Source organism: Pelodiscus sinensis, chromosome 1, assembly GCF_052426305.1.
Source record: "Pelodiscus sinensis isolate ZL-2025 chromosome 1, ASM5242630v1, whole genome shotgun sequence".
Classification (NCBI taxonomy): Eukaryota; Metazoa; Chordata; order Testudines; family Trionychidae; genus Pelodiscus; species Pelodiscus sinensis.
Window position 1 is genome coordinate 312,007,305 of NC_143052.1, and position 25,029 is coordinate 312,032,333.

Here is a 25,029-nt window from a genome sequence, read left to right on the forward strand (position 1 = left end):
CCTTGGGCAACATACCTAACAATCTGGAAGTGATTTTCAGTTTGGTCCCTCGAAAAGTACATCCCCCTACAAGAAACCTCCATCTCCCTTGTGCTTGACTACTTTTTATACCTTAACCAGTGCCAGGGACTGACACTGTCATCCATTAACGTCCACGTAGTGGTTATTTGCCTTCCATCCTGGGGCTGGGGAAAGATCTCTGTTCAGCAATGCTATGCTGGGATGTTTCCTTAAGGGTTTGGAGAGGCTGTATCCCCAGGTCAGACATCCCCATTTCACAGTGGGACCTTAACCTGGTCCTCTCTAGACTTATGGGACTGCTGTCTGAGCTCCTAGCAATCTGCCCTCTAGCTTGCCTCTCTTGGAAGGTGGTCTTTGTGGTGGCTATAACCTTGGCTAGTTAGGTCTCAGAGCTCCGGGCCTTTACCTATGAGTTTCCATACACTGTCATTTGTAAGGACAAAGTGCAGCTCTGTCCGCATCTGGTGTTCCTACCCAAGGTTGTCTCCCTCTTCCATCTAAACCAGGACATTTTCCTCTTGGTTTTCTTCCCAAAACATCATGCCAACCATGTGTCAGACAGACCCTACCCTAGCCTTCTACGCTGAATGCACAAAGCCATTTTGTAAATCACCACAGCTCTTTATTGTCATGGCTGAAGGAATGAAGGGACTTCTCATCTCATCCCAGTATATTTCATTGTGGATATTTCCTGTTATTACTTTGCCAAAATTCCAGCGCCATCAGCTCACTCCACCAGAGCACAGGCATCTTTGGCAGCGTTCCTCCTACAGATTCCCATTGAGGATATTTGCAGGGCAGCAACGTGTTCCTCTATTTGCACCGTCATGTCACACCACACCATCACCCAACAGGTAAGGGGTGATGTGATGTTTCAATTAATTCTGGCTCCCTCCTCCATGGGAACTGCTTGGGTGTCATCTATCAGAATAGACATGAGCAAGCCCTCGAAAAAGAAACAAACCAGTTACCTACCTTTTTGTAACTGCTGTTCGAGATGTGTGGTCATGTCCTTTCCAAATCCCACCCCTCCCCACTGTCAGAGTAGGCTGGCATGAAGGAACTGGATGGACAGTAGGTCAGCAGGGACCTATATATGTCTCCATGAAGGCTCTCTTGTGAGGTTTCCAGTATAACCTGGCTGCTGTTCAAAATTTGGATCTCCTGCTGACTTCAATGGGAGTTGAGGGTATGACTTTGGAAACTGACAGAGGTTGCGGGGTGCATAGAATTGCCAGGATCCTCTAGAGCTGATCTCTACATTTCAGTTCATCAAAGAGTATCATGTAAAGCCTCTGCTGGCCACACTGATCATCATAATCATTGCAAAATGTCTGGATGGATAATATATAAGGCCTTCTGGACAGGCCTTACAAGCTGCGTGTCTGCATGGCCACGCACAACAAATTTTAAGCCCACACACCTCGCCTGCAGAGCCACGCAGCAGCACTCTCCTCTCACTGTCCTGCTGGATCGGAAGGTGAGTGGTGACAGAGGCAGTTTAGCAGGGCTGCATGATGGCAAGCAGGCTGCCCTGCCCCTGTTTGCTCCGGCTGGAGCCAGGGCATGGTGAGGCTTTCGCTGCTCCAGTTCCAGCTGGAGTGGACAGGCCACCATGGCCCCGTTGGTGGGGCCAGATGGCCAGGGGTAGCTGCTTGGACGGCCGGGGCTCGAGCCGCGTGGCCAGTGGTGGCTGCCAGCAGCGACTGTTTGGGTGGCTTTGGCCGCCCTCCTAACTTTCCAGTAATAAGCTGAGGCAGGACCAATCACCTTCATCACAAACAAGTAACATCACAAATACCTCAGTCCTCTGCTATCCCTTCAGTGGAGTTTGGATACTGCAGTGGGATCTGGCAAGCATCTTGGGTTTAATTTCCTCATGTTGCGACGTATGGGCTCTGCTGAGCTACTCAAGCTTGGCTCCTGAATTGGCTTGTACTGGATACTTTGGGCACAGAAACCCAGTTTCGTCAGTTCTGTTGGGCCCTGAGGGATTGGCTTCTCTTAGTAGGGATCAAGAGTCCCTCAGGCTCTGTTCCTTCTTTCTGGTTTGATGGCTTTACAGGTCAAATTGAAGACATAAATTATGGTAACCAGCTGCCACTCACTCATTAGACCAAAGTGAAGTGCCTTTCAGAATATGCTATGAATGATGTCCTCACTATATTACATGCTTTGTATGAGCAACACAATAACCAATGAATACATTTAAATATCATCACTGGGCATCCAACTTAATTCATGATTGACCCAAATAAGGCAATTCATGTGTAGCAGAGCTATTTTTTATGATTCTCTGAAAATACGTGCAGCTATCACCACGTCTCTTAGTTGCACTTGCTTCACATTTTAAAGAGTCTTCACAACTACAGCTCTTTGAAAAAACCTGAATTTTTAAAATTTCAACTACTTTGGGGGTTTTAAGAGGTTTTTTTTAAATTGTACAAATGTGCTTTTTCAAGTAGGTTAGAATGCACACTATTTTAAGTATCACCATAATGTTTTGCAAACTTTAAAAAGAACAGACATTTCTTTTCTGCACACTTTTTAAAAAGTTATGATTTGAGAGAATATGATGGCAGTCTGAAGAAAGAAAAAGACTGCATATATATATACAGTATATATATGTATGTTAATAACTGGTAGGTGCCACAGCAGCGCACAAGACAAAACTCATTCCGTTCATGGATCGGAAATCTCAGGGTGTGTCTAGACTACAGGGTTTTTTCGATAAAAGTGGCCTTTTCTTGAAAAACTTCCTCTGCATATAGACTGTCACTGCATTCTTTTGAAATTAAATTGAAAGAATGCAGCCGTTTTTTCGACCACGGTAAACCTCATTTTACAAGGAATAAGGCTTTTTTTTGAAAAGAGGTGTTATTGAATGCAAATGGGGCTTTTTCGAAAAAAGGCTTTATTGAATGCAAATGGAGCTTTTTCGAAAGAGAGCATCCAGATTGCCTGGGTGCTCTCTTTCAAAAAAACGGCTCGCTTTTTTGAAATAAGTGGTTGCAGTCTAGATGTTCTCTTTCAAAAGAGGCTTGCAGTCTAGACGTAGCCTTAGAGGGAATACTACTTCTGGATGTATACTGAAAATTTATGCTTTTGAGGTCTATGAGTTGAGGCTGGTCACCAGAAGGTGAAAAGCAACTTTGTCTGGCTGTATGTAGACTGAGTAATTATTCACAATGGATGTTAATTCTACATGCAAGGCACTACATTTAGCCGTTTGGAATGGAAATCCATCAACCATATGAACTGCATTTTGCTTCAACTACCCCAGACTAACACGGCTACATTTCTATCACTATTCTGGATGTTAATTGACTGAGAAAATTCTAATTAAGTGATTGCAAAGTCTCCAGAGGCGACTCTATCCAAGAAAACCAAACAATAGGGGATACCTGTTTACTAGTGAGATGCTTGAAACTATTTTGGGAGGTCCAGAGGTATCCTGTACCAGTTATCCTTCATCTAGGGAATAAGCTGCCAACTTGCTTGACTTAGGAGGATCACATTTGGTCTGGGTGCTTCAAGCTGGGAGAGCTATCCTTTGTGAGACAGAGGAATGTTTGGTTATCTAAGTTTAACCTTTAGGAAGTGTGTGGTGATTTTACTTTTACGTAATCTTTGTTTACATTAATTCTGCTTGCTGCTTCTCAAATTTCCATTCTTTGTGAATGAAACTCTACTTATTTTCACTGTATATGCACCTAAGAGCGGTGTGTTAAATGGATCAGTGATGCTGAGGTGAAAATAGTAAGGTGGTAAGTAGTAAACCTGTGAATTCTGGGAGTGTCCAGTGAAACAGGGGCTGGACCTTCTGGGAATATGTAGAGGGTGTGATGATTGAAGCATGCCTATTGCTTATCTGCAGGACAGCAAAGCTGGGTCCGGGTGAGAAGGGTGTGCTTGCATTTCCTGTGTCTGGCAGAGTCAGGAGCTGACACCTGGCAGGCATAGAGAATGCTTCCTCATGCCAAGGGCAGGTGGTAGTGAGATACCTCACAACCCTGCATACCCGCAGAAAGTGTTATGAAGAGTCTGTAGCACTTCAGAGAAGGTGCTTGGCTCTTTGTTAATGATGGCCCATTGATCAAAGTTCACTAGACCTATCCTCTGTCTGCTATAAAATCAATGGTCAGATCTCATTCTCCAATTTGCTGTGCATCTGAGTTTGGGGACTGAGCAGAATCATAAGGCAAAGGTTAAAGAACAACCGGCAGAGGAAGTCTGGGTTGTCAATGCTCATAGTTCTCAATAGGGAAATAATCTTCCTATGACACCTGAATATTGGAATGGTTACAACAGAGAACAAGGAAGGGAAAAAACTCTCAAGCCCCAACCAAAAATTCTTTCAATAAACCAGCTCTTGTTTTACACACAGTTCCTCAGAACATCTCTGGAGCAGATAAATGACAATGCCTGGAGCAGCCAGCTAAGCTCTGAGTTGAGCCAGCAGATGGCCGGCTATGCCAGCCCCTCCAAAGAGAAGGTTTGTTCTCTGTTAAGGTTTAGTTTCTAGTTAATTGCTCTTGGAATTCTTGTTGGAGGGCTGCATGAGACTTCTCTCTGCTTCATTGGTTTTTTTGTGTATAAAATTTGTGTTTGCTTGTTCCCTGCTCTTCCCCTGCTGGCATTTGCTTGGAGCAGCTATTGGTACTGAATTGTTCCCTAACTGGGTGGCGGAAGATGATGGGATGTGCCTGCAGCAGGGATGCTTGGTCTTGGCTCGGTTGTTTTTTCCTGTGTCAGTGTGTGTTGCTGGGTTGGTTCTATACTGACAAGCATGTGGTGTTCTTGATATCTCAATGCTGGCCTCTTTCTTTCAGTGTTTCCTGTATAAGGCACTAGGAATTTGCTTGGCAGTTTGTCAGGACCCGGTCCATATTAAATCACAGATTCAGAAGTTTCTGAAGAAAACAGATTACATGGAAGTCCCTGATAGACTGGTAAGGACCCTGCCCCTCTCCCTACCTTATCATGTACCCTCTGAATGTCCCCTGGGCAACTCAGCTCTCAGTTTTCCCGGGACAGATGCCATTTTGCTTCATGTCCTCTTTGTTGCTATTTCACTCACCCTTTGCTCCCCCTCCCATGGGTCTCAGGCCTAATTGGCACTTTACACTACTTTGGGTGAAAGGAATTGACTTGTGGGGGTCTATTGGGCACCTGGTCAGATTCACTAACCAATATTTTTCTTGAGTAACAGGGAGTCATTTCCATCCTTGCATTCTCTGCCGAGAGCCACTTGGACCTCATCTTGAACACACTTCAGGAGTTTGGGGCAGCAATGAACAAACTTACGATTTCTGGGTTTATTGGTTGCCTGAAGGTAAAGGAGCCAGGGGGTTCTCTCAAACTTCCTCTCCCTCTAAACTAGAGACAGTATCTCCTGCCCCCGGTAGAGTCTCATTGGTCAGCTAACCCTGTCCCCCAATGGATGTGCTCTGTGTGATGCTTACATTTAAGCAGAGAGGAGCACAGTCTGGATCCGTGGCGCTCTCAACTGATTTTTAGCATCTGATGTTTCATGGCTTGAATGCCTCTCCTATGCACAGTGTGTAGGAACTATACCAGTTAATTATATGGAAAAGTGTTGAATGTATTTGTAGCTGTTTTTTAAATCCAGGTTAGTAGCTGTAAAGGAGGAGGTGTTGCAAGCAACATGTGACTAACCAACCTGCTCTCTGGACAACTGTTATGGACCCTGTGCTCTAGAGCAGCGGTTCTAAAACTTTCCGCACTAATATACCCATTTTAGAAATCTGATTTGTCTAGTGTGCCCCAAGTTTCACCTCATTTTAAACCTTCTTTCTTAGAAAATCAGGCATAAAAATACAAAAAAGTGTCACAACACACTATTACTGAAAAATTGCTTAATTTCCCATTTTTATATGCCATACCAATTAAAATAAATTAATTTAAATATAAATATGTTCCTTACATTTCAATGTGCAGTATATAGAGCAGTGTAAATAGGTCATTGTGTGTATGAAATTTTAGTTTGTAACTTTGCTAGTGCTTTTTAGGTAGCCTGCTCTAAAACTAGGCAAATATCGAAATGATCTGATCTGTCCCCCTCGAAAACTTCTGCGTACCTTTGGTTGAGAACCATTTATCCAGAGGATAAAACAGCATATTAGGTCTCTTGGCCACCATTGCCAGATTTGCTGTTTACTCACTGTGCAGATCTAGGCATATCATTTAGCACCTAATTCTGTGCCTATCAGTGTCAATGACAAATCTCCCATTTATTTCACTGGGGTAGGGTCAAAACATTGGGCTCTCTGTGTCAGAATTATCCAATCAGTATGTTTGAGACACCAATACCTCTGTGCCTCACGCAGTTATGGTTTGGCTTAAATACATTTTTCAAGTACAAGCTATTATCGCTGCCAAAAGCAATTCCTCAGTCAGCAACAGATCAGAATGTCAAGGCAAAATGAATCAGAAGTAATTGTCTCTTGTGACATTTCCAATTGTCCAGGACTACCATCATGGGAAAAGAGCCAAGACCCGCAGCACGCTGATGCTGACATACAGCAAAGTGGCTATGCATGCTCCAAAAGAGCATCTTCTGTCTCGGGTGGAGGCAGACATCACAGAGAACATCCTACACCATTATAGAACCGGTTGCCAAGTAAGAGTTTTTGCATAAGTGTTGGGGATATTACTCTGAAGTTAGATCAGTGCCTCCACTGGACCTGAGTTTACTAAGAGAGGGCTTATTTTTCTAAAAATCTCCTTTGAACAACCGTTTGTCATGTGCATCAAATCTAAAACCTTCATGGATGGAGTGTGAGCTGTAACAAATATCTTATTTGTTGCTGTTGTTTGTATTTTCTCTAGTTTTTCTGTGTTCTTCTGAAATTCTCTAGGTCACAGTTACATAGTATTTCAGATGCAGTCACACTCAGGCTGTGCAGTATAACACTCTAAGGCTATGTTTACACTGTGAACCTATTTCAGGGTATCAGAAGTATCCTGAAATAGCTATTCCGCATCTTTTGAGTGCGCCCGTTATTTTGAAATCTAACGGGCTCACTATCCCAACATCCCTGTGAACCTTGTTCCACGAGGGTTAAGGGACTTTTTGGAATAGTGCTTGTATTTAGTTTATTTGCTATCACTGTTTCTTGGACTATCTACTTCCCTTTCCCCATATCTGTCTTCCTATTTGTCTGCCTGCTCATTATTTCTGCTCCTTAGATATATGGCTGTCCACTTGCCAGCCCTGATTCTGGTCTCAGTGCATAGTTCTAATCTCTCCACATCACTTTGCCATTCCATTCTACTCTGTCTAAGGCTATGTCTAGGCTGCAGTACTTTTCCGGGATCCCAGAGGTATCCCAGAAAAGCAATACCGCATCCACTTTTTGGAAAAGTGGATGCGTTCTTTCACCATCCCTGTAAACCTTGATTTATGAGGAAGGAAGGGATGGCTTGAAAGAGCAGGTTTTTCCAAATTTCGAAAAAGCCTTTTTTGAAAGAAAAGCAGAGAAAGATTCATACTTTGCGTATCTTTTTCAGACTTTGCAGTCTAAACTTAGCCTAACTGAGACTCTCATTGTCAGAAAAAATTGATCACAAATGAACCAAGTCGACATTTTCCAGTAGTTCACAAATACAAATATTAAGAACTATGGCCCCTGATATTGTCCACTGCAACACACCCAGACTGGGCACATTTCCTACTTTTTTGGAAGAGTCAGTAATAGTGATTTCTCTCTACTTCATGTTCATTAACCAGGATATTTGTAGAATGTGCATAATGTGGCACAATAGAAATTGCTAGTAGCGGTTTTACATTTTGTTTTTCAGGTGTTGGGGATCAATGTTGCGAACAAGTTAAATTCTAAATAATCTGCCCTCGTATCTTGTGCATTTACTAGGCACAAGTTTCTTGTTTAAATTGCATAAAATTTGTTTTCCCTCCCACATCAAGCAGGAGTCATGACTACTCTGTGTAAATGGACCTGGGTTTACTTGATCAACCTGGGCCTTTTCTTTTTCTGAGATGGGTGTAGAGCTGAGGTTCTCTGTCTTCTGGGGTCTGCAGACACTTCTCCTGAGACTAGATCTAATTTCTACTCTTCTGGAATCTGATTCTCTCAGTTTCTCACCCACATCCTCTTGTTTTTCCTGGAAATGTAGGACATGGACCTGAAATCAACCCTCATCCAGAATGCAACAGAGATTAGCTGTGCAGTTTTGAAGACTGGAGACTCCCAGGCATTTGAATTCTCTTACAAACTGGAGCTCCTTGATTACATGATGGTGAGTGATTAGGAACTTTGAAGCCTGAGCTACAAGGGATTTTGTTATTATGTAATGAGACTGATTGTCCGGGTAGATGTTATTCTTTCCATTGGCTGTAGCTATACTACTGCAGTGTCATGATTTACTTGCCTGGCACCCAGAATGCTGGGTCCACTGTGCTTGGCCGGGATGCTGGCATATTGTGGGCTGCAACTGGAAGGAATGGATAGTGTCTGATGAGTTGCCAGGATACAGCTTGCTGACCTGTGTATAGCAGATGTCTCTATGGTCCATTTCTGAGGCAGAGAGCCACTGAAACAGTGTCTGTTTCTTACAGGTCTGGTATAAAGGCCTGTTTCAGAAGGTGAGGGGGAGGCTTCTCTGCCTTTCAAACCCACTTCCTATTTTTATGTCTCTGTTCATGCATTTCAGGACTTCATTAAAAAGGAACCATTGGATTCCCTGGTGTCTCCAGTTCGTTACGAGGCAATGTTTGCGATTGGACAACTGTGGTAGGATATTCTATGCCATATTTCTTGGCACTGTGATGTCTTCTCATTTGTTAATTCATGAGTGTCAGGTTGGGAGCAGGCTGATGCTCACATGGTGTTTTTGTTTTGAGGGTTTGAATGCGTCATGTCTGTTTGGAGATTTGTGCTTGAAAGGCACAAGAGTGGAGGTTGTGGGGCATGCCATACTACGGAGAAGAGTTCAGGTGGGGATGGAGGTGTCTGGCTAGCTGGCAGGGGGAAGGAAGCTGGTGGATTCCTCTAAAAAGGGAATTGAAGTTTTAGCTTTACTTCTAGATGAGCAAATAATTAACAGAGGTACAAAGAGGTGCACAGCTGCAAAGTGAAGGGCTGTTTGCATTTGGGGTTCTAGATTGGGATAATCTTTATTCATTTAACCCATTTTTTACTTGGCTATGGTATTGAATCTAACACGTGACTTCTCTTTCTGTCTTCTGACAGCAAACTCAAACCATCTCTGACCCTGGAGGAAAACCGTGAGATCCTTGATCTGTGTTTTAAAAGTGTATTTCCCCTTCCTCCCTTGGAGAAGATGAAAGAGGAAGGCAAGAAACTAGAGGATAATCTGCACATAGAGGTATATGACACCAATTCCCCTCTGGCAGACTCCACTGAGATCTCTGCCCAGCAAGCACTGGGTGATAGCAGCCTCACATGGCCTCCCTGCAAAGTCATGGCTAACTTCACCTCCACCTCACTCCTTCTCTTCTGGTTTCAGTTGATGTATGAGTGCTCCTTAGAAGCCCTTAGTGAGCTAATGAAGATCCTGCTTGAGGAAGAACCAACCCCAGACTGGTTCCAGGAAATGTTTCATGTGAGTAGCCCATAGGACCAGGGTGATAATTGTTTCTTGTGTTATAGCAGGGATGATGCTCAAGCTTCTGTTGTGGAGGAATTTTCCGCAGCGGGTGAATTTTAGGGAGAAAGCATCAATTTTTTCCTGAAGTAAGTGGGAATGTGTCCCATTGAAATCCATGGGAGCTGTTCCATTTTATGCCAGTGGTGGACTGAGATCTAGTTTTTCCAGTATAGTTAACACTACATGGACAGGAAAGAAAATCATCAGTGCAGTAACCAAATTCAAGAGGACCAGTGAGAACTGGTCACCTCTTGTAAAAGGAATGAATTAGTATTGAGTTAAGCTCTGTGTATGGAAACTCATTCACCAAAGACTTCCTGCTCTTCAGACATAAACAGAATAGTTTGAAGAGCTGAGGGGAGGGGACTTAGGTGCAACGTTGGTATGAAAATAAAGTTATAAAAGGAGCTGGGCTGGGGAGATTTCTCTGCTCCTCTCTGTCATTTGCCACTCAGCATGGGAGAAGCTGTCCAGGAAAGAGAACACAGCACCGGACCCCAAACTGCATGCAATGTGCTAGACAGCTGCCATCAGACAGTCTACAGAAGCCCTCACATACACAGAGCCAGACTCATCTCTCATGTAACTCCTTTGGCTTTGATGGAGTTACGTACACCAGAGGTGAATCTGGTCCCTGGGACTTGTATATACAAGGGTCTCTTTTTGGAGACATATAAATCTTTTGCTATATGGAAGTTAAATGCTTTGGAGAGGGATTTTAGTGACAATCAAACCTATTTAAAAGAAACGTTTGGGAGGGATTTTCTGGTACTAACTTTGTCCATTCTCCTGCTTTGCCAACAGCTACTAGAGACCTGGCTCAGTTCAGAGAAGGAGTGGGAGAGAGAAAGGGCCTTGCAGGCCAGTGTCTGGCTGCTAACTGCCTATCAGGAGATAGTTAATAGCACAGTGAGTATAGTTCTACTCTTCCTTGAGCTGACTTCCCCACTTAAATCAAATCTGACATTCAACGTGAATGCATGAGAAATTCTACTAGGCCTGCAGCTGGGGCCTCAAAGTGACTAAGATCCCTCTGCTTCCATAAGAGAAAGGTTTCCATAAGAGTGCTGTGACAGCACTCAGGCCAGACTGTAAGAAACAGGGCAGGCAGTTCCCCAGACGAGTGATTTTATAATTAGATTCACCAAACCAGTAAGAAAAGAGCTTCTACTCTGGTTAACAAAATACCAAACAATAGTACCCTTTAGGCATTCCAGATCTTGGTTCCCATCTAGACAACTAAGTCTAATATAATCACCAATCACAAAGGACTAGACACTTATCCTTAGGTTAATATGAATCACAGGTCTTCCCTAAATATCAGCCAATCCTTAATAACCGAATATCAGATTTGTTGTTAAAAGGAAAAAGAAGAGAGTTACAAATGGTTAAGTGATAGATATTTGTTAAAATGACTTTCACTTTTCATAGTTCAGGATCACAACCATGGTGGAATAAACGGCTGGCTTGTAAAAGTCTCTCTGGAATCATGCTAACCGGTCAACATCCAAAGCCAGTTTAGATGCAAAGGCTGTTAGTTTTTCCATGCATTTCCCAGACTATTCCAAATAATTATTTGGAATATCTATGTCCTATGGCTTACACGTCCCCTGTTCAAAGTTTAAGCAGACTGGAGAGAGAAGATCAGTCCCATAACTTGTCTTTTATAGCTATTCTAGCCGGTTGGCAAGCCTCCTCACAGAAATTGTCTAAGCAGGATCTCTCCCTGAGAAAGAATAGGTCATGCAGATCTCCTGTCGTGCTTTGTTTTGAAGTTAATTTTCTATTTCCTATGCATACACTGGTAAATGGGTGATACCATCTGCTTTGTCAACAAAACCCTGTAGTCTAGACACAACCCTACATGCAATAACACCTTCTGTCGACAGAAATCTGTCGACAGAAGGTGTTATGCCTCGTAAAATGAGGTTTACCAGCGTCGACAAAACTGCTGAGTTCTGTCGACGTTATGTCGACAGAACTCAGCGGTAGTGTAGACGCAGGTATAGTTTTGTCGACAAAACTCAGTAGTCTAGACACACCCTTTGAAATAACATATAAGTGACTTGTCTTGATACAATTGCAGTGCCGCTTGTTAAGTTATTGTGGGTCACACATAGGTTGGCTGTGTCAGTGTCATAGATGCCTTCTTATACTCTCAGGCTGTTAAAGTTGAATTTCTATTTCTATTTAATCAGATAAGAACATAAAACATGAATGGCCATTCTGGATCCCCCAGACAAATGGTTCATGTATCCTGTCTTCTGGCAGTGGTGGGTGTTATATGCATCAGAGGGAACAAACAGAACAAGGCAATTGTTGAGTGATCTCTCCCCTGTTGTCCAGTCCCAGCCCCAGGCAGTCAGAGATATAGGGACACCCATATCATGCATCTCTGATCATCTTATATGGCTCTATCATACCCCCCTGTAAGCATCTCTTTTCTAAGATGAATGGTCCCAGTCCTTTTAACTTCTCCTTGTACGAGTTATCCCATATCCCATATCATTTTTGTTGCTTTTCTCTGAACTTTTTCCAATTATAACCTAACTTTATATAAGTTGGAGGACTACAATTGCTTGCAGTATTCAAGGTGTGGGTGTACCATGGATTTGAAACAGTGGCATGATAAGAACATAAGAACATAAGAACATAAAAACGGCCGTACTGGGTCAGACCAAAGGTCCATCTAGCCCAGTATCCTGACTACCGACAGTGGCCAGCACCAGGTGCCCCAGAGAGGGTGGACCGAAGACAGTGATCAAGCGATTTGTCTCCTGCCATCCCTCTCCAGCCTCTGACAAACAGAGGCCAAGGACACCATTTTATCCCTTGGCTAATAGCCTTTCATGCACCTAGCCTCCATGAAATTATCTAGCTTCTCTTTAAACTCTATTATAGTCCTAGCCTTCACAGCCTGATCTGGCAAGGAGTTCCACAGGTTGACTACACGCTGTGTGAAGAAGAACTTCTTTTATTAGTTTTAAACCTGCTACCCATTAATTTCATTTGGTGTCCTCTAGTTCTTCTATTTAGGGAACTAATAAATAACTTTTCTTTATCGGCCCTCTCCACACCACTCATGATTTTATAGACCTCTATCATATCCCCCCTCAGTCTCCTCTTTTCTAAACTGAAAAGTCCCAGTCGCTTTAACCTCTCCTCATATGGGACCCGTTCCAAACCCCTAATCATTTTAGTTGCCCTTTTCTGAACCCTTTCCAAGGCCAAAATATCTTTTTTGAGGTGAGGAGACCACATCTGTACACAGTATTCAAGATGTGGACGTACCATAGTTTTATACAGGGGTAGTAAGATATTCTGGGTCTTATTTTCTATCCCTTTCTTAATAATTCCCAGCATTCTATTTTCCTTTTTGACCGCTGCTGCACACTGCGTGGAAGTTTTCAGAGAACTGTCCACAATAACTCCAAGATCCCTTTCCTGATTTGTCGTAGCCAAATTAGCCCCCATCATACTGTATGTATAGTTGGGGTTATTTTTCCCGATGTGCATTACTTTACATTTATCCACATTAAATTTCATTTGCCATTTTGTTGCCCAATCACTCAGTTTGGTGAGATCTTTTTGGAGTCCCTCACAGTCTGCTTCTGTCTTGACTATCCTAAACAGTTTTGTATCATCTGCAAACTTTACCACCTCACTGCTTACCCCTTTCTCCAGATCATTTATAAATAAGTTGAAAAGGATTGGTCCCAGGACTGACCCTTGGGGTACACCACTAGTTACCCCTGTCCAATCTGAAAATTTACCATTTATTCCTACCCTTTGTTTCCTGTCATTTAACCAGTTCGCAATCCAAGAAAGGACCTTCCCTCTTATCCCTTGGCCATGTAATTTACACAAGAGCCTTTGGTGAGGGACCTTGTCAAAGGCTTTCTGAAAATCCAAGTATACTATATCTACTGGATCCCCCTTGTCTGCATGTTTGTTGACCCCTTCAAAGAACTCTAACAGATTAGTAAGACAGGATTTCCTTTTACAGAAACCATGTTGACTTTTGTCCAATAAATTATGCTCTTCTACATGCTTCACAATTTTATTCTTTACTATTGTTTCTACTAATTTGCCCGGTACTGAAGTTAGACTTACCGGTCTGTAATTTCCAGGATCGCCTCTAGAGCCCTTTTTAAATATTGGTGTCACGTTAGCTACCTTCCAGTCATTAGGTACGGAAGCCGATTTAAAGGATAGGTTACAAACTACAGATAATAGCTCACCAATTTCCCATTTGAGTTCTTTTAGAACCCTTGGATGAATGCCATCTGGTCCCGGAGATTTGTTAACATTAAGTTTTTCTATTTGTTCCAAAACCTCCTCTAAAGACACTTCAATCCGGGACAGTTCCTCAGATTCATCACCCACAAAGGACGGTGCAGATTCAGGAATCTCCCCAACGTCCTCAGCCGTGAAGACTGAAGCAAAGAAATCATTTAGTTTCTTCGCAATGGCTTTATCGTCCTTGATTGCTTCTTTTATAGCTCAATCATCTAGGGGACCCTCAGTTTTTTTAGCAGGCTTCCTGCTTCTAATGTACTTAAAAAACATTTTGTTATTTCTTTTTGAGTTTTTGGCTAGCTGTTCCTCAAAATCTTTTTTTGCTTTTCTTATTACATTTTTACACTTGATTTGACAGTGTTTATGTTCCTTTCTATTTATCTCACTAGGACTGGACTTCCACTTCTGAAAAGATACCTTTTTGTCCCTCACTGCTTCTTTTACATGGTGGTTAAGCCGCGGTGACTCTTTTTTAGGTCTCTTGCTATGTTTTTTAATTTGGGGTATACATTTAAGTTGGGCCCCTGTTATGGTGTCTTTAAAAAGTTTCCATGCAGCTTTCAGGGACTTTGCTCTAGTCACTGTGCCTTTTAATTTCTGTTTCACTAACCTCCTCATTTTTGTGTAATTCCCCTTTTTGAAATTAAATGCCAGGGTGCTGGACTGCTGAGGTGTTCTTCCCACCACAGGAATGTTGAATGTTATTATATTATGGTCACTATTCCCAAGCGGTCCGGTAACGGTTATATCCTGGACCTGATCCTGCACTCCACTCAGGACTAAATCGAGAATTGCCTCTCCCCTTGTGGGTTCCAAGAAGCAGTCATTTAAGCCATTGAGAAATTTTATCTCTGCTTCTCTTCCTGAGGTGACATGTATCCAGTCAATATGGCGGTAATTAAAATCCCCCATTATTATAGAGTTCTTTATTTTGGTAGCCTCTCTAATCTCCCTCAGCATTTCAATGTCAGTATCGCTGTCCTGGTCAGGTGGTTGGTAATATATCCCTACTGCTAATTTCTTATTATTTATCATATTATTATTCATCCCTTTTCCTAGTGGTTCCTAACATACCATTAGCATTTTTAAGTGCAGCTGCGTGTTGAACAGATGTTTTTAGAGGACTATCCACAATGACTCTGAGATTTTTCTTGAGTGCTACAGCTAATTTAGACCCCATCAATTTGCATGTACAATAAGGATTATGTTTTCCAATGTGCCGTACCCAGGTACAGTAATGGAGTTCACAATAAGGAAGGCAAATAATGTCCAGTATAGCCGGAGAACTTTCATTCTTCATTCTTTTTAAATTAGCCTCAGGAAACTTTTCATCAGTTTGGATATCTGATTGGGCTATTAGCACCATATACCTGTGCTTCAGTAACAACATCGCGTCAGTTGGTGGTTGACTGTATCAACTGTCTTCTCAATATACAAGGTGAGGAGACCATGAGCAGGTGTAAGTAACCCTTCACTTTCTTTCATTGTTGTAATGACCCTTTTTTCCATCTGTAATTCTTTCTGTCTTGTTAGCGACACTTATATAACAGAATAATTGGGGCCTTGTAAGTACATTGCTGGAAGAGAACTGCACAAATAATAAATAATCTGCAAATATTAGAGGGTGGGCAAAATATAGCACACAGGCCAGATCTGCCCTTCTCCCCAGAATTTCTGTCTGGAGCGCTCAGCTGATTAGCAAGCATGCCAGCAGCATGTGTTCAGCTGCCCCTCTCCGACTTGCTCCATCCTATCTGCTGCTAGTGGTGTGTGGAGGGGAGGTGAGCAGGGAGGTGTGCAGAAGTCAGGGTGACCCCTTTGCCCCTGTCATCATCTCTGCAGAGCAGAGTTTGGGGAGAGGGACACATACAATAGTGCTGCTCCAGGTGAGTAACGGAGTGCCTATCTAAAGAGGCAGTGCACTGTTTCTAAGATTTCTCTGGCAGCCAGCATGTCCCTCTCTCTCTCTCTCTCTCTCTCACATACACACACACACACACACACATTGTCTCACACACACTCTCTCCCCCGCCATATGCCCATATGCCCCCCCTCTGCAGAGTAGGGTGGGGAGAGGGAGATGACAGAGCAGGACAGCTTTCCTTTAAAGAGACAGTTCATGATTTAGAAGTGAGCGAAGAGCCTGGGTTTCCTACCTAAGCTTTTGGTCAGCCCCATCTCTTTTACAATGAGAGTTCAGTGGAGGAATTCTCCTCCAAATCAGAACCTCAGATCAATCTACATGAGTTCTGCTTGACTATGAGATTAGATTTAAATACTGAGAGCAGAGTGGCTACTGAAACCAGATATACAGAGAAAAAGGCTCCACACAGAATACAGTGCCTGTTTAACCCTGTATGAATCAGAATGAATCACATGCCATTACTGTTAACTTTCAGACATAGGGGCTACGTCTAGACTACATCCCTTTTTCGGAGGGATAAGGGATCTTTCGGAAAAGGCTTAATTTTCCGCAAGATCAGCATCTAGACTGGCGCTTTTCTCCGGCAAAGCTCCGTGCCGAAAAAAGCTGCAGCCATTTTTATGCTAATGAAGCGGGGGAGATTTAAATCCCCGCTTCATTAGGAATTGCGATACATCTAATTTACATCCCTTTTCCGAAAAAGGGATGTAGTCTAGACATAGCCTGACGGTAAAATTCTGACTCCATTAAAGTCAACAAGAATTTCGTCATTGGCTTTAGTGGGGCCAAAATTTCACACACAGCTGGTAATAACATACCCCATAGATCCTCCTGTATGATTATCTATGGATCAGAGGTTCAGTTTTATTAAATGTTGCCATACTTTTTCTCCTTTTCTCTATCCTAGGTCAGTGCACAAACCTGGGATCAGCAGACGAGGAGCTGAGATGTCTCCGTGAGGCACTAACAACTCCAGACCCTGAGGCTCTGTTTCAAACCTCTTGCAAAATGGCTAAGGTAACAGACACTAGGTGACTGTCCTAATGGTTGTGCACCATTCATTTTCCCTTGTCCAGAGGACTGGAAAAGGGCAAATATAGTGCCCATCTATAAAAAGGGAAATAAGAACAACCCAGGAAACTACAGACCAGTTAGTTTAACTTCTGTGCCTGGGAAGATAATGGAGCAAGTAATTAAGGAAATCGTCTGTAAACACTTGGAAAGTGGCAAGGTGATAGGGAACAGCCAGCCTGGATTTGTAAAGAACAAATCATGTCAAACCAATCTGATAGTTTTCTTTGATAGGATAACGAGTCTTGTGGATAAGGGAGAAGTGGTGGATGTGGTATACCTAGATTTTAGTAAGGCATTTGATACAGTCTCGCATGATATTCTTATCAATAAACTAGGTAAATACAACTTAGATGGGGCTACTATAAGGTGGGTGCATAACTGGCTGGATAACCATACTCAGAGAGTAGTTATTAATGGTTCACAATCCTGCTGGAAAGGCATAACAAGTGGGGTTCCACAGGGGTCTGTTTTGGGACTGGCTTTGTTCAATATCTTCATCAACGATTTAGATATTGGTATATAAAGTACGCTTATTAAGTTTGTAGACGATACCAAGCTGGGAGGGGTTGCGACTAATCTGCAGGATAGGGTCATAATTCAAAATGACTTGGACAAATTGGAGAAATGGTCTGAGGTAAATAGGATGAAGTTTAAGACAAATGCCAAGTTCTCCACTTAGGAAGGAACAATCAGTTTCATACATACAGAATGGGAAGCGACTGTCTGGGAAGGAGTACGGCAGAAAGGGATCTAGGGGTTATAGTGGACCACAAGTTGAATATGAGTCAGCAGTGTGATGCCATTGCAAAGAAAGCAAACATGATTCTGGGATGCATTAACAGGGGTGTTGTGAGCAAGACATGAGAAGTCATTCTTCCGCTCTACTCTGCACTGGTTAGGCCTCAATTGGAGTATTGTGTTCAGTTCTGAGCACCGCATTTCAAGAAAGATGTGGAGAAATTGGAGAGGGTCCAGAGAAGAGCAACGAGAATGATGAAAGGTCTAGAGAACATGACCTATGAGGGAAGGCTGAAGGAATTAGGTTTGTTTAGTTTAGAAAAGAGAAGATCGAGGGGGATAGCAGTTTTCAGATATCTAAAAGGGTGCCATAAGGAGGAGGGAGAAAACTTGTTCATCTTGGCCTATGGGGATAGAACAAGAAGCAATGGGCTTAAACTGCAGCAAGGGAGATTTAGATTGGACATTAGGAAAAAGTTCCTAATTGTCAGGGTAGTCAAACACTGGAATAAATTGCCCAGGGAGGTTGTGGAATCTCCATCTCTGGAGATATTTAGGAGTAGGTTAGATAAATGTCTATCAGGGATGGTCTAGACAGTATTTGGTCCTGCCATGAGGGCAGGGGATCGGACTCGATGACCTCTCAAGGTCCCTTCCAGTCCTAGTATTCTATGATTCTATGATTGTTTTATGCTTTTGTGATGTCTTTCCACACTTGGAGCGAGCTATGGGAGTGAGGCATTCGTGGGTAATCAGTAACATGCTTTTCATAGATATATGCTATGAATGCCATGTAAAAAACAGATTCCAGACAGTTGCATGAACATGCCCATGCATGTGCGCGCGCACATCCATCCATCCATCCATCCAGGGGGAAAATATGTGAGCGGGACATCAAGCTGAGAAACCAGTCTTGTCACCTTGTGTGTTTACCTGAACCTATATTTGTGTGCATGCATCTCTTTGCATATTTTTATATTTTGTGAAAAGATGTCATGTACATCATAGAATATAAACTGGAAATTTACATCCTGTTTGTCCCATACAATGTTGTGCTAACTGTATAACCTAAGATCTAACCTGATATTATTAGTGTAGAATAGAGATGTGGTAGCTAGAAAGATTACAGAGAAAATTTTAATTGCAACTGCCTTGCCAGATATGAGCCCAATTAGCAATTTGCTGATGAATACATTATTTTCCTATACAGCTCTTAGGCCTCCTTTCTTAAAAGTACTGGAGCCGACTATCATTGCAATCTTTCCTGGTTTTGATCTGTCCACAGGTGGTTAGTAAGTACTTTCCCTCTGACCAAGCCACAGATTTTATTGAGGCCATACTGGATGGTATGCTGTCTGCTAGCCCCTCCTGTGCCACAGCAGCCGGTCTGTGGATGAAAATCATCCTGAAGGAGTGTGGAAGTGCCATGCTGGATGAGGTAAAATAGAAGCTGGAGAGGTTTTTCTGGCTAACCTGCAGGCTTTCAGGTCTTTGCCATCATTTGCAGTGAATACAAGTCTTGCTGTTTCTCCCCCTGGGATTGGAAGGTAATTCCATCTGTGTTCCTATCCTGAGTCAGGCAATGAGGGAATCAACAGCAGAAGACAGAGATAATCTAACGATACATCTGCACTAGCTCGTTAGTTCGAGCTGGGTAGGGTAATGAGGGCAAGCGGAGTTGCAAATGAAGCCCGAGATTTAAATATCCCGGGCTTCCTTTGCATGTTCCCTGGCGCCACCATTTTTAAATCCCCCTTAGTCCGAACTCCGTGCCCGCGGCTACATGCGGCATGGACTAGGTAGTTCAAATTAAAGATCCTAATTCGAACTACCGTTACCCCTCATGGAATTAGGATCTTTAATTAGAACTACCTACTCCATGCCTTGTGTAGCCGCAGGCACTGTGTTCGGATTAAGGGGGATTTTAAAATGGCAGCACCCGGGAACATGCAAATGAAGCCCGGGATATTTAAATCCTGGGCTTCATTTGCAACTCTGCTTGCCCTCATTACCCTACCTAGCTCGAACTAACAAGCTAGTGTAGCCGTACCCCAAGTGAAAAGGAAGATGCTTGATTATTTGTCTATCTTGTTGTCACAGTTTCCAGCCATGAAAGGCTTGGAAAAATTAGACTCCGAGTAAAATGCAAAAAGAGAATATCCGGCCCCAAGAGACAAGCTAAGTGAACTACATCTTAGGGCCTCAGATAATGAGGGGTCTCTAAAAATACCCCAAAATTGCTAGTTTTTACTTGCCTCTTTGCCTATGTACAGATAGATAGATAGATAGATAGATAACTTTATTATTTCTATTTTCATTGTCATTTCTGTTAGAATAATACATGTTGTTTTGGAAATGCAGTGAGGCCTCTTTAACTTGACATAGCTTAGGGCCTCAGCATGTTTTAACCCGGTGTTACAGCCAGGTATGGGCAGTGATATGTATAATTTTTGTGGGTTAAATCTATGCAGCCATGTCTAAATACTTGTTTTTTGAAGGGAGGATTTTCTACAAGAACAGCAAATTGCTAAACGACTAAATAAACGTTTTGGTTCTGCAGAATGAATGGAGAGAATGGAAAAAGGACATTTTTTCTGGTTTTATTCTGTCCAGGTGCCAGATATCCTGAGTATAATATATATACATATGCCTACCATCGAGCAGGGTAGCTTGAGGCAGTTCCTGGTGGAGTCAGTGTCCATTCTTGCTCACCATCACCTAGAGGCAGTGATCTTCAGCCTCCTCATCAAACATCTGCCGATGGACAGGTATATACTGCTCCTTACAGTGTTCATTTTGGTAACCATGGATCCCACGGCTTCACTGGAAGATGTAAGGCTTCATTTAAGCCACAGACAGTTTGAGATAATTCCTAAAGGTTAATAGCTTGGGTCTTTCTGCAGAAAGGTCCAAGACCATGTCAAGGTGGGTGCAGGGAGAAATTAAGTGTCATTCTGTTTCCATTAATTAATAGTTGCTTTGGCATCCTAAAGACTTCCCTTTACTGGCATCACTGGAGTGGATTTTTGCCTCTCCAGACCCCTGAACTAACATCACCCTGGAAATTGCCAGTGACTGTTCATTTTCTGGTAGCATGAAAGCTTCAAATCCAAATTCCTGGCTGATTAGCAAGGATAGGGCACCAGGCTTTTGGTATCAGCAAGCGCATGGCTGCTGGAATGGAGTTTTCATTCTTGGTACTTCAAGACAGGGCGGTAAGCATATCTATCATTTCATTCAAACATCCCTAGCTGAATTATCAGTCATCAGTGCTGGAATCTAAGAACATAAGAACGGCTGTAGTGGGTCAGACCAAATGTCCATCTAGCCCAGGATCCTGTCTTCAGACAGTGGCCAATGCCAGGTGCCCCACAGGGAGTGAACAGAACATGCCCATTCTGGCAAATAGAGGCCAGGGAATGCCATTTGTGAAGAGGTCATGGGCTAGCCACAAATATTTGTTCTCGTAGTTGTACATCCAGTTAGTAGGAAGATCATTTTTCTTTCTTCAACTTGTCTCCCAGGCCCCAGATCTTTGGGCATCATATGCTCATGATTCCATATCTACTGAGAAGTAGGAAAACAGGAACTGTGATTAGAGCTCTGTGTCCTTTCCTTCTGAAGTCTAGCATTAATGGTTATGGTGCAGTAAGACTAGGGTTGTGTCTATACAGCACCCTAAACTTGAAATAAGATGCACAATTTGCACTCCGCAAATTGCGTATCATATTTTGCATAGCCTATTTTGAAATGTGGCGCTTCTACACAGCACCAAATGTCGAAATAATGTGCTATTTCAAGCCATCCCTTATCCTTCATGCAACAAAGTTTCTTGGGATGGCAAAATAGTGTGCCCATTATTTTGAAAAATATTTCAAAATAACGGGCTGCTTGTGTAAATGTGGGGTAGCTATTTCGGGATACCTCCAGGATCCCAAAACAGTCATGCACTGTAGAAATGTAACCTGAAATGTAACTTAACTTAGTTCTGTAACTAGAAACTCAATATGTAAAACATGAGGACCATATAAGGAGGACAGCACTCTGAACTTGCTCATCATAGGGAGGGCTTGACAAATAATACAATCTACTCACCCATGGCGTGTAGATTTTAACCTGGAAGAGCCAGGTTCGGGCGACCTGTGCATGCGCAGAACGATCTGTGCATGCACAGATCGCCGGACAGCGCGGTTGGTGAGCCCTGATCATAGTCAAGGAGAAAATTTGTTCTTTACTTGAATATGATGCATATAGTCAGAGCCACAAAAGTCTCCAGGGGTCACATATAACTTATGTTAAATTGCAGTGACACCACTGAGCTGTGGAGATCTCTGGGGACAGATCCCTTGCTCGCCCCTCAAGTCCTGAAGGTCCTAATAGAAAAAATAAAGACTCCAACAAGTCAAGAAGGAAGGATGACCTCAGAGACAGAAACAGACCTGCATTTAGCAGCTGCTGAACCTCTCATAGTAAGTTAGACGACAGACATGTATTTCTCTGCCTTGTGACAAACATGCTGATGGAAAGCTAGATGAGTGGTATAATATTGTCATATGGGCACTTCTTTTCTGAAGTACTGTTTCCTGGATTCCAGCTGTGCTTTCTGTGGAACAACAGATGGCAGATTTAGAGCATGTGGCTGATTCACTTAATACTATCTGGCAATTAGAAAGTCTTTGAATCAGATTTCTTACAGTGCTTTGCAGATGTTTTGTACAACTCACAACATGCTTTGATAGGTCGTACACATTTTTACAGCTATGGGACGCTAAGGCACACATGGAGTGAATTGCTCTCGGTCATTCATCAAGTTAGTGACAGGAGTGAGAATTTAGTCCAGCAGGTATCAGAAGGGGAGAGAGTGTGATAGTGTTAGGAAGAGACCTCTTCTTTTACCATGCTCTCCTTTCAGGCAACATGTGCCATCTTTGAAGTGGTGTCAGCATTGCAGCTGAGCAAAACTGTGCAGGAGCTGTTCCCGGAGTTGTTTACTGTTCTCCTGCAGCAGATCAGCCAAACCCTAGGACAAAAGATGCCTTTGCCCAGGATGACCAGCCGAAGGAGGTTATTCAGAAAAGGACAACAACTATGTGAGGGCAACCCTTGCAGGTAATTAGAAGAAAGGGAGCAAAACAAAGAGAATCTCAGTCCATTTGTGTGACACTCCCCAGGAGTTCTCAGGGTTATGAGGCACCTTACCATCACCTGCTTTTAATATGAGAAAGTCTTGTTTGTGCTTGCTATAGGTCAGTTCCCTGAAACCACCAACCTCTGGCAACACAAACACTACTATCTAGGCCTCCTCAGGCCTCAGTCTCTTTGTCCTCTCTTTCTGACTACAGCTTAGAGAATCTCTATCAATGGATTCTCCTCTAAGAGAAGTCTCCCTGCGATGTACGTGCATCTCCGCACCAATCAGCGTTCCCCCATCTCTTAGTTTAAAAACTGCTCTACGGCCTTTTAATGTTTAGTGCCAGTAGTCTGGTTCCACCCTGGTTTAGGTGGAGCCCATCCTTCCTGTATAGGCTCCCCCTCTCCCAAAAGTGTCCCCAGTTCCTGATAAATCCAAACCCCTCTTCCCTACACCATCGTCTCATCCACGCATTGAGACTCTGAAGCTTTGCCTGCCTACCTGGTCCTGCGTGTGGAACTGGAAGCATTTCCAAGAATGCCACCATAGAGGTCCTGGATTTCAGTCTCTTTCCTAGCAACCTAAATTTGGCCTCCAGGACATCTCTCCTACCCTTCCCTATGTCATTGATACCTACATGTACCACAACCACCGGCTCCTCCCCAGCACTAGACATAAGTCTATCTAGATACCTCGAGAGATCCACAACCTTTGCACCAGGCAGTCATGTGACCATACAGTTCTCCCGGTCATCACAAACCCAACTATCTATGTTTCTAACGATCGAATCACTCACTACTAACACCTGCCTCTTCCTAACATCTGGCATTCCCTCCCCCTCAGAGGTATCGTTGGTGCGAGAGGATACCGCAACATCCTCGGGAAGGAGGGTCCCAACTACGGGATGGTTTCCCTCTGCTCCCATTGAATTCTCTGTTCCCTTGAGACTTTCATCCTCCTTAAGAGCACTGGGACTCTCAGACTGGAGGTGGGACAGTACTACAGTGTCCTGGAAAGTCTCATCAACATAGCTCTCTACCTCTGTTAGCTCCTCCAGTTCAGCCACCCTGGCCTCCAAAGCCCGAACTCGGTCTCTGAGGGCCAGGAGCTCCTTGCAACAGGTGCACACATACGCCATTCGCCCACAGGGCAGGTAATCATACATGTTACACTCGACGTAATAAACAGGATAGCCCCCACTCTGCTGCTGGGCTTCTGTCTCCATTTTTTTATGAATAAATTTAAGTAAAAACTGGGCTTATTAAATCTCTGGAATATAGATTATTATAAAAGTTAGGTTTAAAGAAGATCAGAAGTCACTAGTGCCCTCTAAACTCCCACTCCAAAGTCCCTCTCCAAGCTCCCTGTTCGCGGACTCACAGGCTTATATAGCTCTGGTAGCCCCTCCCCCGACTGAGGCTCAGCCAATTAACATAGGCTTCTAGATTTCAAACCTTTTAGAAGCTCCTTCAAACAAACAAACAAACAAACAAACAAACAAACAAACAAACAAAGAAACACAAGCTCAGCACACAACAAATAACCCCCCCCCCCCACACACACAAACACACTCCCTTTTCATCCATCTCACACACAACAGTCTTGAGCCCCCACTCAGTAGCTTGGGAAATTCACACACCTCTGGACGCCTCTGAGAGGCAATGCTTCCCCACTTGCAAGCACAGAGTCTGAGTGTAGAAAAGAAACTTTTAATGAAAGAGAGAGAGAGAGGTCACATGGCATTAGCTTGGGAAAATACCACAGCCAGAGTTCATAACCAACCCACGAGTAACCATCCCAGCTCAAATGGATTGAGCAATGTCCTTTGCCCCTCAGGCTCACTAGTCCAACAATTTAAGGGTCCCATTCACTTACCCAAACTTTCTCCATACCCCACTTCAAACGCCCCACTTACAGCTCTGTCAGTACAGTCCCAGACACATCACCCTGATGACTCCACCCATTGAGCCTGAGGCCATGCCACCTTCGTGCTGCTCTTGTGGTCTGCTGCTCCACCAGCCGCTCTGCTGGCTGCCTGCCACTGCTCCTCTCCAGCTGCCCTGCTGGCCACCCTCTGGTCTCTCCCACCAGCCCCTCTGCTGACCGCAATGGGTCTGGCTCCAGGCCAAACCAGTGACTTCACCTCTTAGTGATTTCAACTCTTTAGCTACCACCTAGGCTGGCAAAAAGT

At 43.4% G+C, this 25,029-nt stretch overlaps 1 protein-coding gene across 1 annotated transcript in view; it reads left to right on the forward strand.

Annotated features, from left to right (window-relative positions):
• Positions 1–22,820, forward strand: part of LOC142824840 (maestro heat-like repeat-containing protein family member 2B) — a 36,665-nt gene extending 13,845 nt beyond the window's left edge. Inside the window, exons 10-23 of the mRNA XM_089777815.1 lie at positions 4,854–4,973; positions 5,234–5,356; positions 6,512–6,664; positions 8,179–8,301; positions 8,716–8,795; positions 9,255–9,318; positions 9,532–9,627; positions 10,477–10,581; positions 15,286–15,409; positions 16,803–16,912; positions 18,993–19,145; positions 20,321–20,475; positions 22,014–22,176; positions 22,620–22,820. Of these exons, the coding sequence (XP_089633941.1) occupies positions 4,854–4,973; positions 5,234–5,356; positions 6,512–6,664; positions 8,179–8,301; positions 8,716–8,795; positions 9,255–9,318; positions 9,532–9,627; positions 10,477–10,581; positions 15,286–15,409; positions 16,803–16,912; positions 18,993–19,145; positions 20,321–20,475; positions 22,014–22,176; positions 22,620–22,820 (1,770 nt within the window). The remainder of the gene's footprint in view (positions 1–4,853; positions 4,974–5,233; positions 5,357–6,511; positions 6,665–8,178; positions 8,302–8,715; positions 8,796–9,254; positions 9,319–9,531; positions 9,628–10,476; positions 10,582–15,285; positions 15,410–16,802; positions 16,913–18,992; positions 19,146–20,320; positions 20,476–22,013; positions 22,177–22,619) is intronic.
• The last annotated feature ends 2,209 nt before the right edge of the window (positions 22,821–25,029 follow it).